Source organism: Vipera ursinii, assembly GCF_947247035.1.
Source record: "Vipera ursinii genome assembly, chromosome: 1".
NCBI classification, from domain to species: Eukaryota; Metazoa; Chordata; class Lepidosauria; order Squamata; family Viperidae; genus Vipera; species Vipera ursinii.
In genome coordinates this window covers 331,957,929-331,973,852 of record NC_139512.1, presented here as the reverse complement: position 1 = coordinate 331,973,852, position 15,924 = coordinate 331,957,929, and the positions used below count along the sequence as shown (strand labels likewise).

The 15,924-nt window shown below is 40.7% G+C and overlaps 1 protein-coding gene across 4 annotated transcripts in view; it reads right to left on the bottom strand.

The window, feature by feature from the left end:
• The window catches only part of ADCY3 (adenylate cyclase 3), a 90,352-nt gene that overhangs the window by 17,034 nt on the left and 57,394 nt on the right, over positions 1 to 15,924 (bottom strand). For all 4 annotated transcript variants that reach the window (XM_083348425.1, XM_083348424.1, XM_083348423.1 and 1 more), the window contains 10 exons: positions 15,397 to 15,559; positions 14,939 to 15,058; positions 12,319 to 12,461; positions 11,231 to 11,392; positions 9,310 to 9,397; positions 8,323 to 8,439; positions 5,026 to 5,282; positions 3,442 to 3,523; positions 2,772 to 2,930; positions 2,194 to 2,340 (listed from right to left, as the gene is read on the bottom strand). In XM_083348425.1, the coding sequence (XP_083204551.1) occupies positions 2,194 to 2,340; positions 2,772 to 2,930; positions 3,442 to 3,523; positions 5,026 to 5,282; positions 8,323 to 8,439; positions 9,310 to 9,397; positions 11,231 to 11,392; positions 12,319 to 12,461; positions 14,939 to 15,058; positions 15,397 to 15,559 (1,438 nt within the window). The remainder of the gene's footprint in view (positions 1 to 2,193; positions 2,341 to 2,771; positions 2,931 to 3,441; positions 3,524 to 5,025; positions 5,283 to 8,322; positions 8,440 to 9,309; positions 9,398 to 11,230; positions 11,393 to 12,318; positions 12,462 to 14,938; positions 15,059 to 15,396; positions 15,560 to 15,924) is intronic.

The following is a 15,924-nucleotide window of genomic DNA, read 5'->3' as shown; positions in this document are numbered from 1 at the left end:
AGATAAAGATGGAATAGAATGGACAACCCGAGATGCCGGTATGCACAGCAACTTGGTCTTTTCGGGATTTAGATGAAGCCTGTTCCTCCCCAACCAGATCCTCACCGCCTCCAGGCAACGGGACATCACGTCAAGGGCATCACCGGGTTGATCTGGGGTGGAAATAAAAAGCTGGGTATCATCAGCGTACTGATACCCCACCCCAAAACCACGAATGATCTCACCCAGCGGCTTCATATAGATGTTGAACAGAAGGGGAGAGAGGACCGACCCCTGAGGGACTCCACAAATGAGAGGCCTCGAGGCCGACCTCTGCCCCCCTGCCAACACCGACTGCGAACGACCCAGGAGGTAGGAGGAGAACCACTGTAAAACAGTACCACCCACTCCCAACCCCCTGAGCCGCCGCAGTAGGATACCATGGTCGATGGTATCAAAAGCCGCTGAGAGGTCTAATAGGACTAGGACAGAGGAGCAACCCCTGTCCCGAGCCCGCCAGAGATCATTCACCAATGCGACCAATGCCGTCTCCGTGCTGTACCCAGGCCTAAAGCCCGATTGGTAAGGGTCCAGATAATCCGCTTCCTCCAGGAACAGAGGAAGCTGATGTGCCACCACACTCTCAACAACCTTCGCTAAAAAGCGAAGGTTGGAGACCGGACGATAGTTGTTCAAAATGGCCGGGTCCAGGGCAGGCTTCTTGAGGAGGGGCCTCACCACCACCTCCTTCAAGGCGGCAGGGAAGCTACCCTCTCTCAAAGAAGCAGTTATTACCGCCTGGAGCCAGCCTCGTGTCCCCTCCCAAGCTGCATAAACCAGCCAGGAGGGGCACGGGTTCAATAAACACGTGGTGGAACTCAGCCTCCCCATGATCCTGTCCACTTCTTCCGGAGTCACAGGATCAAATTCTTCCCAAGTAACATTCCCAAGACCGCTCGATTCCCCGTCAGACTCTGCCCAGTCGGAGTCCAAGCTGGCCCGAATCTGAGCGATTTTATCCGCCAGATATTGACTAAACTCCTCGGCACAACCCTGCAGGGGCTCTTCCCTCGCCTCCTGATTCAGGAGGGAGTGAGTCACCCCAAACAGGGCGGCCGGGCGATTATCTGTGGACGCAATGAGGGCAGCGAAGTAATTAGACTTCGCTGCCTCCATCGCTGCGAGATAAGACCTCGTGAAGGTTCTTAACTGCAATCGATCAGACTCAGACCGGCTGGACCTCCAACAGCTCTCTAGGCTCCGTCTCTGACACTTCATCCCCTGGAGCTCCACGGAGAACCATGGTGCCCGCTGGGATCTGCGCCGGGTCAGGGGCCGCATGGGAACAACGCAGTCGAGTGCCTCCGTGGCCACCCTTTCCCAGGCTTCCACTAAGGCATCGACCGGGCTGTGAGCGAATATGGCAGGAACAGATCCAAGCACCTCCTGGAACTGTTCAGGGTCCATTAGGCGCCTGGGACGGAACCACCTGGTTGGTTCCGTAACCCCGCGACAGGGGGGGGGCGAAACGGAAGCCCAGCTGCAGGAGGTGATGATCAGTCCATGACAGGGGTGTAATAGCTGGAGATCCCCCTCCCAGATCATCAAGCCACTGTCCAGATAGAAAAATAAGATCGAGTGTGTGACCCCCCCATGAGTCAGGTCCTGAATTACCTGGGTCAAGTCCATGGCCGTCATGGGGGCCATAAACTCCCAAGCCAACCCCGACAAACCTCCTAGGGATGGCAGGTTAAAGTCCCCCAGAACCATAAGTCTGAGGAACTCAACCGCCAACCCAGAGAGGGTGTCGAGGAGCTTGGGCAGGGCTGCTGCTACACAGGTAGGCGAAAGATACGCCAGCAACAAGCCCAACTGAGCCCCAGGGCCAAATCTCAGGAGGAGCGACTCACACCCGAATATCTGAGTAACGGTAGCCTCCCGCGGACACAAGGTCTCCCTTACAACCACCACAACACCCCCACCCCTTCCCTGAGCCTGAGGCTGGTGAAGCACACGGAAACCTGGTGGGCAAAGTTCAGTCAGAGGGACACCTCCCTCTGGGCCCAACCAGGTCTCAGTAATGCAAGCCAGATCGGCCAGTTCCTAACACAGGAAGCTTATCTCTTCAAGGACAACTCTTAGAATAAGTAATTGATTTTCTTTGGGCCAACTGATCAAGAGGGTACTTTAGCCTATTGATTAAAGCTGACTCACCGCATCAAAATCTGAGATTATTTCATTGAGGAAGCGAAGGCACTCAATCCCGCCATTATTTATACTTTCCTCTGTGTAGAAGTCGGCAAAGTTGGGGATAGAGGCAAACATAACACCAATTTCATCGTAAGACTGACTATACAGCTCCTACACAAGAAGGCAAGAAAGGTGAGGAAATTAAAATAGATAAATGGTGCTTCTATATTCAGGCATAATTGTCTTCATGTACTCAATTGTGCAATGCAACATTATATCCAATCTCATCTCATAATTTCTACATTGTCTTCTAGTTTATAGTATTGTATTTCCCTGAAGGAGGCAACAGCTAGCAGTGCCTTTATCACCTTTGGTTAATACATCAATTGTATGCCTTCCTGGAATAAAATAATTTAATGGTGTGTTTAACAAACTGGTTATCTCTAGTCTTAATAACTATAACATGATCTATACTCTGGAGTATACCGAGTTGCCAACACAGGCTTGATTTAATTCCCACTTCTGCCTATCATCCCTTTAACAAAAAAAAATCCTACTTGCATACTGTTTTCTCCATGAACTGCTTGTTTTCCAATATGTACCTCATCTCGTTTCTTAGAGCCAAGAAAATGGCGTGCCACGTGTTCTGGCAGCATGTTGGTGACAAGAGCCTCATTCCAGCGCCGCATCTCATACACACGCTCCTTCTGGCTATGCACATCAATCTTCCATAAGAATAAAATCCTAGCCAACTTTTCTACCTGGATAAGGGGAGGGAGAGGGGGGAAAAATGTCACTCTGATAATGTAGTCCAAAATCCCACGTTAAAATTTGATATTATCTTTTATTCCTCAATGAAACTAAAAAGCGATGCCATTACCAAGTTGAATCATTTATGTTATGAATGAATCTTATTATCTGAATGCAAAAAAGTACATATGTACAGAAATATATGTTCTAAGAACAGGAACACTTTTTATGTGATTTTTTTTTTGCCACGAAGCAGTAGAATCCAGAACTTTTGGGTTTCAAAAAAAAGTTGACTCCTCAGTTTCTAGGAAGAGAGACATTTTTGCCATTTAAGCTGTCCTCCAGTAGGACTGGAAAGATTGCATATTTATGAAAATAAAGGCAAGCGAAGATAGATAAGGCACCCTGAAATACTAAAATGCTAAGAAATACAGAAATACAGTTACCCTAACAAAATCTGATGGCAAACTGAACTCCCAAGGTGCCAACTGCCTAAAATAAGAAATTTAGCAAACTACTCACATGACGTGAGAAATAGTAGAAACTGAGCATCATCACCAAGATCATGGCTGTCATGGAATACTTTGATGGAACTAGTGAAATCCTGAAAAGCAAACGAACAAGATTCACAGTTACAAAACTTGAAAGGGTGAAGTACATGTTCAGCCAAGTCATGAGATCAAGATCTTCCTGAATTCCTGAAATCTTCACTTCAATCTGCAGGTGGAAAGATCTACATAGAAAACAAGCACAAGACGAAAAGCAGGCCTGTCAACTTGCTCTCTACACACAGGAGAAATATCTGAAGGAACGTGCATATAGAATTGGACTGCCACATTTATAATGAGAGTACAGGTAATCTTCGATTTACAATTGTAAAGGAGCCTAGAATTTCCGACCTATGTCATGACAGTCATAAGTCAAAGCACCTATGGGACTGTTTCAATTCTACAACTTTTTTGCAGTGATTGTAAAGCAAATGCCACAGTCCTTAAGTGAATGCCACATTTGTTAAGTGAACCCATTGTCCACAATGGCCTTTTTTTATTTTGCTGGAACCGGAGGTAAACACCAGTTTCCTGAAAAAAAAAGTTTCATAAACCATAGTCACGTGACTGCAGGACACTGCAAAAGGCCACAAATATGGACCAGTTGCCAAGAGCCCAAATTGTGATCACACAGGGTGGGAAGGTGTTGGAACTTCAAATATGGGTCATAACTACCTTTGGGAGGAGGGTCCTTTGTAATTTTGAATGGTCACTAAGCAACAGGTTATAAGTTAAGGACTAACTGTAGTCTGAGAAAGAGTGTCTGACATGTTAATTCAGCTGAAGATAGTATGCAACTTCAGTTCTAACTTCATTCAACAAGCAAGCAAAGCTCATGGAAATTTAGGAGTATTTTACATATAGTTTCAAAGAAAAAAAATGCATTGCAGCAGAAGTCAAAACAAGTTTTTTGGATTCTCTGCATCCAAAGCTAGTCTTCCTGAATTCAAAGAACAAAACCTTACTACCTTGTTACCTTACTCTCCCTCTTTTCTTCCAAATTCTTTATTTAAAAATTCCAGGATTTGGAACCCCAGATTCTTCATTCTGGAACCCACATCTAAATATATGAAATTGAATGGAATGCACTTTCTTGTACTATCTACTTGTTATATTTTTATCCTGTCTTTCTTTCGGGAACTCAAGGTGGAACATACACAACTTCCTCCACGACAACAATCCTATGAAGAAGTTTGGGTTTAGAGTGAGGAATCAACCCAAAGTCACTCAGTGAGCTTCCATAGTTCCTGATTCGTAACCTTAAGCACCTCAACCAATAGACTAGCATCTTCACTTCTTTTAACCTTCTCCTCCAATGAAATTTATGATTTAAATCACTTAATCTATGGAGTCTCTTTATGTTGCTATGTAAGTCTGACATTTATTGATGATGTACCATACATTAAAATTAATTAAATAATTTAAAAGAGCAATGCATACCAAAAGTAACAAAATAGTGAACAAGTTATTATTAGCCTCTTTTCACTTCAGATATGACCTAAGCCCAATATTACCCTAAGCACACTCCCATGACATTTTTGACCTTGAAATTTCTTACATGTTCTCCTGGAATCGCTCCTGATCATATCTGTCAAAGATCTGTTGCCAGGCCAGAATGTTGACCACTCCCACTGCCCCTGTGATCATCACCATCAGAGTGAGCTTGACCATGTGGCTGACTTGCACCAGCATTATTGTTGCAATGAGTGCCAACACTGCTATGTAGCTGTAGTATTTGGGATTCTCTACACAACCACTTGGAAGCTCTGCTGGAACTGTATTATTGACAATAGTGTAATACTGCTGGCAGCTGAGCTGTTGAAACAAAAGAAAAGGGGTTAGGATGTCCTCTGTTTTCAAGAACCTAATTTTCCAGTGAAGAAGGAAAAATTCCTTCTAGCTAAAAATGCAATATCTGGAGAACTATTAGATACTAGCACATGGATACAGAAAGCATTAAGTTTTTTGTGATCACCTATATTTTTTCAATCAATATGTGCTATGCCTACATACCACAGCCCACAGAAAATCTTTGGTTACTCCTTTCTTTAGGTGCTATACATAATACACATAAGCACTAATCATGTCAAGTAGTTTCAGTAACAGTCACTTCCTATTGTAGGAATAAATATCCCCATTTCTGTTTGTAAAATACATCACTGAACATTCTATATTTCTAGCCCACAGTTGGTTAATGAACTCTATTCACTTGTGATTCAGCAAAATGCTGAAAACACATTTTAAGTTTGCTCTAATTTCTTCCAGTGTGTGTCCCTGTACTCAGACAAGTAAATCTGGTGCAGAATACATACATTTAATATTTTAAGTTACAGCCTCTCTTTCGTCTTCAACCCTTTATTTTTATTTTTAGACCACATTTATTGCTGGGTTTTTTTCTAAAATCATGTGACTTCATACCCTAACAAGTTGAAGTGTGATTCATACCCACTTTAAAACAATCAGTAACAATAAATAACGAAAGCACCATATGCAATACAGCATTGAATGGTACAGTGGAAGACAGAACAACAGAAAAACAACACCCAAAAAAGATTTCGGTGTGCTCACAGCAGGTGAGTGCAAAATGAGTAAACACTGTGGCAACTGTGAAGGCAAACAAAATTCTGGGGTACAGCACTAGAGGATCACCAGCAGAAAAAGGATGTCCTAATCCCACTGTATAGGACAGACATGTCAAACACAAGGCCCGGGGGCCCAGATCCGGCCCGCAAAGTGGTTTCATGCGGCCCGCGAAGCCATCCTGGAAACAGTGAGGGAACGGCCCCCACTGCCTTGGCCCTGGCCCAGAGACCCTCCTCCTGCCAGAGACCCTCAGATCTGTCCCACTCCTGCCCAGGCCCCCATAGGCACCCTTGATGCCAATGATGTAGAGCTGGCCACGCCCACCCAGTAGGCCATATGCACTCTAGCCATGCCCACCCAGTAGGCCACACCCACCCAGGCCATACCCACCCAGCCCCCTGAGGGCAACTGCAATGCTGATTTAATTTTAATTTAATTTTAATTTATTAATATTTCTATACCGCCCTTCTCCCGAAGGACTCAGGGCGGTGTACAGGGCAAGAATAAAACACAAAACTACAAAAATTAAAAAGTAATTAAATACATGCCCATAAAAAACAATAAATACATTAATAAAACCCCAATAAAATGATAGTAAAAACCCCACCAATCCCCCCTCAGGCCAGGCCGGCTTGTTCGAACAGGTATGTTTTCAGATCGCGGCGAAAGGAGCGGAGATCGGGCGCCGTCCGGAGCTCAACCGGTAACTGGTTCCATAGCTCCGGGGCGCCCACAGAGAAAGACCTCCCCCTGGGGGCCACCAATCTACATTCTCTGACCGGTGGCACCCTGAGGAGTCCCTCAATGATGCGGCCCTCAATGAAATTGAGTTTGACACCCCTGGTATAGGACTTTAGTCAGACTCCCATTTGGAATACGGTGTCCAGTTCTGGAGACCTCACTTTAAAAAGATATCGTTAAGACTGAATGAGTTCAGAGACGGCCAAAATGGTGCAAGGTCTGAGGAACAAAACATATCAGGAGAGACTGGAGGAACTGAATATGTACAGCCTGGAGGGCAGAAAAGAAAGGAGGAACACGATCAAAACCGTTAAATATATTAAGGGTGTGGAATAAGGTTCTAGAAGGCAGTATTTTCAATATGAAGCAGAAACCAACACGGAGGCATAATCTGAGACTGACAGGAGGGCAGTTGAAAAGTAATGTTAGAAAGTATTACTTCACAAAAAGAGTAGTGGAAGTTTGGAATCAACTTCCAGGGAAAGGTAGCTGGTCATTCATCAGTAAACATGCATGGGATAATCACATGTCCACCATTCAACCAAAATTAAAAGATAAAAAAAACCAAAATAAAATAAAAAAAATAAAGATAATTTAAAAAAAATAAATTTAAAAGAAAGCAAAAAACAAAAGAAAAAAATCCTCAAACGCAGACTCAGTGGACCGCTGCCCTTTTCTGCTGACAGTTTTCTCTCTTTTTTCTACGCATCCAGCTCTCTCCTTTCGATTTATCAAAGCAGCCTGTTCAAGCTCAATATGCATTACATTAAAAAAAAAACCATATCACCCCAAAGGGCCTTTTAAACCATCAAAGGATATTAAAAAAAAGAGCCACCACAGGGCAATCTGAAGATTTGTCTAATTGATTTTTAAACCTTGGATGTTTTCTGATGGATTAACAAAGCCCAGACTGATCCTCCTTAGCAAGTTCCATTATCAATGCGCCGTTCCAAACATGGCCAGCAAAGGATAGGAAAAAGAAAAAGCATTGCAATAAACAATCCTTGTGCCATTTTTTTTGAGAGAGACAGAAAGAGAAAAAAAAACACAGCCTTCATTCTCTTCCCCCACCCCTTTTGGAAACCTCATCAAAGTTTGCCACCCTGAAAATAGCAGTATTTCCATATCAATTTTAGCATAGAAGAGCTCAAGGTCTGGCCAATTATTAACAGGTACTAAAAATAATCAACTGCAGCTGGCTTTTTACTAATTTCCCTTAATGATTTCCACTGTACAACTCTTTATGCACTTATCAACTCAGCCAGAAAAGAAATTCAGAGCAGGTGTCATGTAGGACTGGAGAAAAGACCATGTTTTTGATGTTTCAAGTTTTTTTTTTTAAATTTGCTTTGGAGCCTTGGAGAATGAATGAGGAGGGAGCAACATACAAACATTAATCCTGTCTATTATCTATTCACTAAAAATCCATTTTTAACCCTTTCTCAATTTTTTCTTCACCTCCAGCTAGAAAGCTAGCAGGATACAATGATATCAAGAAAGAAAAACTGTCTTTTTTTTAATCTTTGCTTACCATATCTACAATGTCTGCCATGGTTAGGATGAAAATGGCAGACATGGCCCAGGTGTTCCTGGCCCAACGAGTTCTGTCAATCCATGTGGAAAAAGACACGAGCTTTTTAGGGAAAACCTGTAATAATAAAAATGCACTATTTCTTTATTTAAATTTATGATAGCACTGATATAACATCCAGCACTGATAAACTAGGAAAATAAGGATCATGTTAATTTCCTATGGGGAATAGGGATGGAAGAGAGACAGTAACTAAGTAAGATTACCACTTTTTGCATGCAAAAAATGTGGCCTCAGTCCATAGCATCTTTAGCCATCTCCCTATTAGCAATTAATTGCATTTTCTAGAGTTATTCATTCATTGTTGTCCCAAATTCTGCCCAAAATAACAGCCACAAGGAAAGACTTCATAGTACTCCAGTGATGGCTAAGTGGTGCTATGAAGACACTATAGATTATTAGCAGAAAAATTGCCTTAGTGCCTTTTTACCACCCCAGAGCTCCTGCCACTTATTACAATTGATGATACTGTTTTCCAGATTTTTAGAAAATAAACCTGAAAAAAGGAAAACTGCAATCCTCCCAAATTAAGACTATCAAACACACTGATCCTACCCATATGAAAACAATGGCACCATCCACACTCAAGATGGAAAGTCACAGAACTGAAAATCCACATACCGTATTTTCCGGCGTATAAGATGACTTTTTAACCCATGAAAATCTTCTCAAAAGTCAGGGGTCATCTTATACGCCCAGTCATCTTATACACCGGAAAATACGGTAAATACATATGCACATCCATACAAACAAGAAGCAAATATAGGAATCCTACTATTATAGCTCATGTAGAACTTGAAATAAGGAATATTTTCATGGAAACACAAATATTTCTGGTAGTATGGTGGAAAAACTTTGTATTGGCATTGAAGAACAGCAAAGGGTGAGATTCCTACAATAGTTAGGGTGTTTTGGAGGAGACCTTACCCTGGGAAAGATGGCAGCAAGAGAACAGAGAGTCAAGATGAGTAGAAGGATTTCGCCAACAACAAATGTCACATAATTTGCTAGCAGCCTGCAGCAGAGTAGGAAATAAAAAAAAGAAACCACTGGATGTAAAGAGGAAGATCAAAGATCAATATTTTATTCTGATTGCAGAGGTAGTCAAATACCCTGTTATGAAAAAATATTCTGGCACATAATTGTTGGCATTATTTTATAAAATTGTTTCACTCTTGTTGCTTGCTGACTATTTCTGACTGATATAAAAATACTCACACACACACAGTGACCCCAAATATATATAAAAACATCAAAAATATAAAAATGAAAAAATGCATGTAAATGCTATATGCCTGCAATCACCATTTTCATGTGCCCACATACCCTCTTTCTGGGCACGACTAAACAGGTTAGGTCCTCACAATTGTCCTAAAGCCCAGGAGGCATGAAGCTGACCAAATTCTTGCCAGAAGGAGTTCAAAAGAATGGGGGCAGACAGGTACTAAAATGCCAATTTCCAAGTAACAGTCCCATAGGATCTGGAGGAAGTTGGTCCTATTTCATCTAGTTTAAGGGGCAGATGAAAGAAAAGGGGTTTTTTCAGTTAACCAGGTCTGGAACCATATGGAACCACAGATATAATAAAAGGGGGTTCTTCAGTTAAACAGGTCTGGAACTATAACTAAAGGTAATTACAAACATCTTGATTTAGCTCCCAAAGGAGAGATCATTGCTTTGGGTGATATTGTAGAAGGAATAGGGAATGGCCTTGAAGGACAGTGGCAATATCCATTCACAAGCCAATGATCAGAGAAATATGGCTTAAGCCCATTTCAAGAAACAAACTTAATAAAATTCACATGAAGGGATGGAGGAGGGAAACACATTCAGACTTGCAAGATTCTGTTAACTGTTCTAATAAAAGTAGCTTTAAGCCTATATTATATAGGTTTCTTCGTCTGTTTACCCTAGAGGGGTGACAGGCACATTCTGTACCAGCTATAGCTTCCATGTATAGAATTTTATATTAATAGTGGGAGGTGATGACGGTATGAGTGACTGTGACCAGGGCTTTGGGGGCAATATTGTTTGTAATGAGTACATAAGATGAAGAAAAATTCTCCTAGTCCCAGTTACTACCTACTCTTTAAGCAGAAGCTGTCAGTCTTGGAATTTCCTAAATTTCAGACCTCTGAGCTGGAGAGTACAACTCCATTCAGAGTCAGGGCCTGAATATCCCTGGAAAAAATAGGCTATAAACCCAAACTTACTCTGACTTGGGGGTTTTCATTCAGAACCTATTTCTCCCCATTCAGAACTTATCAGCCTCCAGGCACTGCATCACCACATTAGCCACATTACCTGTCCCATCTGGTAATGAAATGTTTAATTTCATCCTTAGCACTACAGGTAGTCCTCAACTTACAATCATTCATTTAGCAACTGTTCGAAGTTACATCAGTGCTAAAAGATATGATCCTCACAGTCATATGATCATGATCTGGGCACTTGTGTAGTTGGTTCACATGGTGTGGTAGGATGGAGGGTTTGTTGTCACTGTGTGTTGTGGGGAGAGAGCACGGGGGGGAAGGCTCAGCTAATCTCAATGTACACATATTGTACTTTGACAATAAAGGTTTATTTATTTATTTACTTGGCAACTGGCTCACATTTACAATGGTTGCAGCATCCCAGGATTACGTGATCACCATTTGCAACCTTCCCAACCACTTTCTGACAAGCCAAATCAACCACAGCAAAAAAGATTGTAAAATTGGGTGTAGTGACTCAATGCCTCACATTAATGAATATTCCAGTCCCAATTGTGATCGTAAGTCAAGGACTACCTGTATTCTAACAACCCTGTTTGAAAAGGGCACAGCGTCACAGATCTAGCTGTACTAACCGTGGATCAATGAAGATCTCCACCATAGCAGTAAAGAACAGGACCACACATGAACAGCTGAAGGCAGCCCCGCTCTGCTTCTCTTTTTCCACAGAGTAACGTGTCTCCATCTCAGGATCAATGAAACGCATGGATAGGCGATAGGTGGACCTGCCTTTTAGCCTGTCAGATATTTAGAACATGTCAGATTGTTAGGATCCTCATCTGGGACATATGGGATTTTTAGAATACTAGTAAAATGGTAGTCCAATGTTACTGAGACTTCAACAAAATCACCTTTAATTGCCTACCACTGGGAGGAAACATTCTGCTTGTGGACTTCCAAGGGAATTTTACTTAGCCTTAGGACAATGCTGGATTAGAAGGGTCTTTGTTCTGATCTGGCACGGATCTTAGCAAATAAAAAGCTGCCTCATTCCAGATGAGAATGGCCCATCTATCTCAGTTCTGGCATTATGTCTTTGAGGCCTCAGGAAGAAAGCAGCCGTGCCAGATCCCTGTTCCTTCTTGTGAGGCTTGGTATGTCCCTAAGAAATTCTTTAAAATCCTCCTAGAATGTTATTTGTCTTGATTTTATTTTGAAAAACCACCTTATCAGCTTAAATCATGATTGCAAAGTCAGCTGGCTATGCTGAGGATGGCTTGTTCTTCAGTTTTATACAAGTGTATATGAGGACTAAAATAATGGCACATTCTATTAAATGCTGTGTGCAAAGCTCTTTTTTTTAAGTTATATTGCAGAGACTGAGACCAGTTGATGGAAATATTTTTTTCAACTAAATGAATTAGCCCAGTGTATGATAAACACACAAACATAAATAAAGAAAATTTGTAGCTTGAAATGTAAGATAGAGGAAAAGTAGAAAGTAAATACAGTAAGTCCCCAAAATATTGTTTCCCACAATAAAAAATAGCAACCAAAGTAAGACAAGGACCTGAATCAAGGTGAAAATCTGAAACCAAAACAGCTGTGGATATTTGCTGAGAGTAAGTGCAATATTCAAACTGGTAGAGGAAGAGAAAAAAAAACATTGGAATGGAGCAAAAAGCACACAATTAGCTCCAAGGTGGAAGGGAAAGAGACCTACGCCTGCACAGATTCCCTCTCCAGCAAGGCCTCATTAAGCAACTTATTGAGCTCCTGTTCGTTTTCTGAGGCATCCACCACTCTCTCGGCCAAGTCACGTAAGCGAAGACGCCTTCGAGGGTTGGGAAAGGACGGATGCGCTACCTAGACAGAAAAGAAGGCAAACAAAAAGTTGTGTTTTACTTTCTCCTGAAATTTAATTAAACAAGATCTTGTTTTTTTAAAAAAAAAAAAAGCACAAATTTTATTTATTTGTTAAATTTATTTGTCACCCATCTTGCAGTTCAAGGTGAGTCTTTTATACCAAGTGGGCTGATAGTTGGTTCTCTGCTATCTCACCTGCTTCTCCACTCGCACCTCTCCCCAAAGAGGATCTCTTCCTGCCCAGCTTAACTTCATCACTGTTTTTGACCACTTTTTTTTTAAAAAAAACACCTATTTACCATACAATTTAAACATACAATTTCCCATTTAATTTTTAAATTAAAATAACTCTTTAAAAAAAACAAGGAACAAAGAAGGGAATGATAGTCATGTTGCCACACGTGGATGACACACCAGCGACATAGGTAAAAGATCTACAAAAAAGAATTGTCTAATGTGTTATGTTGAAATAGCTGAAATTAACAGTTGGAAATATTGCTTGCATTTCTGAACTTTCTGCTCAGATTTGGACACTTGAATGCCGCTCACTTGCCCTCGTTGCTATTTTTTACCTGTCTTACTATTACTTTTATTGCAGTTGTAGCAGGAGCATATACTTCTCCTGAATGCTTAATTTGACATATTCTCCCTTATGTGTCACTTTGTCATGAAACCATGTTGCAATTTTATACATACACACTACACGCACCCTTTTTTTCTGTGCAGTGTGCAAAGAAAACATCTTTGCAATGTTTTCTGATTTTGAAGGAGGTGTCACTCAAGTTTAAAAAAGTGTATTAAACTAATAAATAAATAAATATGAAAAATATTAAATACAGTACTGTGGTTACTGAAACCGGAAACAGCTGATTTGCAGCTGGAAACAGCCTGCAGCAGCGGCGGAAAAAGTCTCTCATTTCAGGCAGCCATTGGAGGAAATAGTAAATCAAATCTTCGTTCATTTAATGACCCATTTGATTCAATTAATGAGTTTGATTTTAAAATGTTGTAGTATTGAGTCTGATTCATTTGACAATTACGAGCCTAATGGGCAGGCTCTATTAGGCTCACACCTCGGGGACTACCTGTAACTCCATTCAAAGCTGCTGTTCAAAAGGCAACAGTTGTCTTTCGAACAGCATCTTTAGGGCAATCATGAGCAGCATGACTGAGAATCCCCATCAATATCAACTCCACTACAAAATCAAAAATTACAGCAATAAAGAAAAGGGAAGGGGACTGGAAATCATATTACAAATAAAATATTTTTAAAACTTTTACCATATAATTGCAGAGTCATCTTCTTTGTCCCAAAGACTAATTAAAGGTTAGCAAGCAATACACATCAGCAATACTGCAGCAAATCAAAAATAGATTTCTACTGCCAATTATATAAGCTAACCCCTTTAGCCAATCTAAGCCCTCTAATCCACAGTTCTATTACTTGATAGATTCCAATCCTGGAAATATACTGAATAAAATCATATACATCCTTAACATACGGCAGTTGACCCAGAGTCATCTTAATGTTAATATTACCCAAAAGGAAACAACACTAGGACAAGTTCAAACAAGTAAGTTAAAGTATCAACTGTATAATATCTGAAATTGCAGGGAAATAGTATGCAACGTATATTAAGGCTTCAAGTATACACTAAGCAAACTTAGTGCTTAGTATATACTTGCTTGATCACTTAGCAAGTATAGACTGGAGTGTGTAGCAGTTGTACACTGGATTACACTTATTTTAAGAACACAGGGAACTAATTCCATGGTGCTTAAGGCAAACCGCTGTTGATATAACTCACCTGTAAAGCACATTCTCTGCATGCAAATAGTTTTTTACTATTCCCTAACGCAGGAGTCTCCAACCTTGGGAACTTTAAGACTTGTGGACTTCATCTCCCAGAATTCTGGGAGTTGAAGTCCACAAGTCTTAAAGTTCCCAAGGTTGGAGACCCCTGCCCTAGCAGAAGTGTAACAGAAGGCACAAATCAACAAGCCTGACTGAACTTTATAGCAATCCTCATCAGAGGCCTAAAGATAGGCAAGTACTTATTAGAGGGCTTCTTTACACAGAAATCTCTCATATTTGGAACTTTGCTACAACACTAACCTGATATTCAAAGTCTTTAGTTTCTCCTCCCTCCCTCACAACCTGCACCCATGTAAAAAGTTTTTTTTAATTGCCTAATGCTGGATTTACTGCTCTTACGCTTCCTGTTAGTTTTATTCCCTGGTTAAGGTCAACTGGTTATTGATTCCATTTTAAAGATTTTATTTCTCAAAAGCATTTTAAAATGTACATTACTCTAGAAGGACTTTAGCAACGATTCTTTTTCTACCCACAAAAAACTCCAATCTATGCATATATGCAAATGTACATGGTTTTTATATTTTACACGTAAGCAGTTTCTCTTGGAACACGTTTCAATGAAGCATATATTTATCTTTCTCTATCCATTCTGCCCCTTTACCCTAGTATCCGATTCTTCTGCCTCATCTGGAGTTGTGCAGGTTGTATTAATGCTCCCATTGCATTCTTTGGTGTTGATCAATTGAGGCGAGTTCCCATGAGAGGATGAGACAGATAACTTCTGTAACATGAAACAGAAAAAGAAAGAGAACAATGGGTATAGGACTAGGCATTACACCTCTTGTCACAATTTCCTTCTCTAAATGCAGAGAAGTCCCAGTCAAAATAATTTTTGTTTTAGAAAGAAAAACATACAAATGCTTAGAATAGCTAATAACAGCAGTAGTATCAAGGTAATCAATCTGAAATAAAATCAAGCATCAATCTGACCTAGTATCACAATAAAGAAGCTGAAAGGAAAAAGATAGATGAGAACACGTTCTTCCCCTTTCTCTGATCCTAACAAAGCTGATATATAATTCCATTCTTTTCAAAGGACCTAGTGAAAGGAATACTCACCACCCCATTGATCCCATTCTTGAGTGGCTTCTTCGGCACTAGTATGAGGTAGGTGGTGATCCCCTTTTCCTTTAGGTATTCACACCGTGACCCACCATCTCCTGGTTCCACCTCAAATTCACCTTTTAAGCAGTTCATGGTGCTCTGAGAAATGTGCACACGTCTAAAAGGATCACAGAAAATGCAGTCAGCCTTAATAAAGGAGAAAATGTGAGAGCTGTTAAAGAAAAAGACCAGAACTTTAAGGACTTTCAGAATTTACACAAATAGAATATATCACTGTCCTGAAATAAACAGAAAGTATTTTTCAGTATAACATCCCTGATAAATTTTTATTTATTTTATTTATTTTACCTATACTAGTAAACTTAAAGAAAAAGTAAAAGTGCAAGGAAAAAGGGGAAAAGTAAGAATATAATAAAGAGAAAAGAAATACGTAAAGAAATTGCTTCCAAATTTCATCACAAGTAACAAATTTCATCACCTCCAGAGTTACACACAATTATCTATTCATCCATTATCCTATCA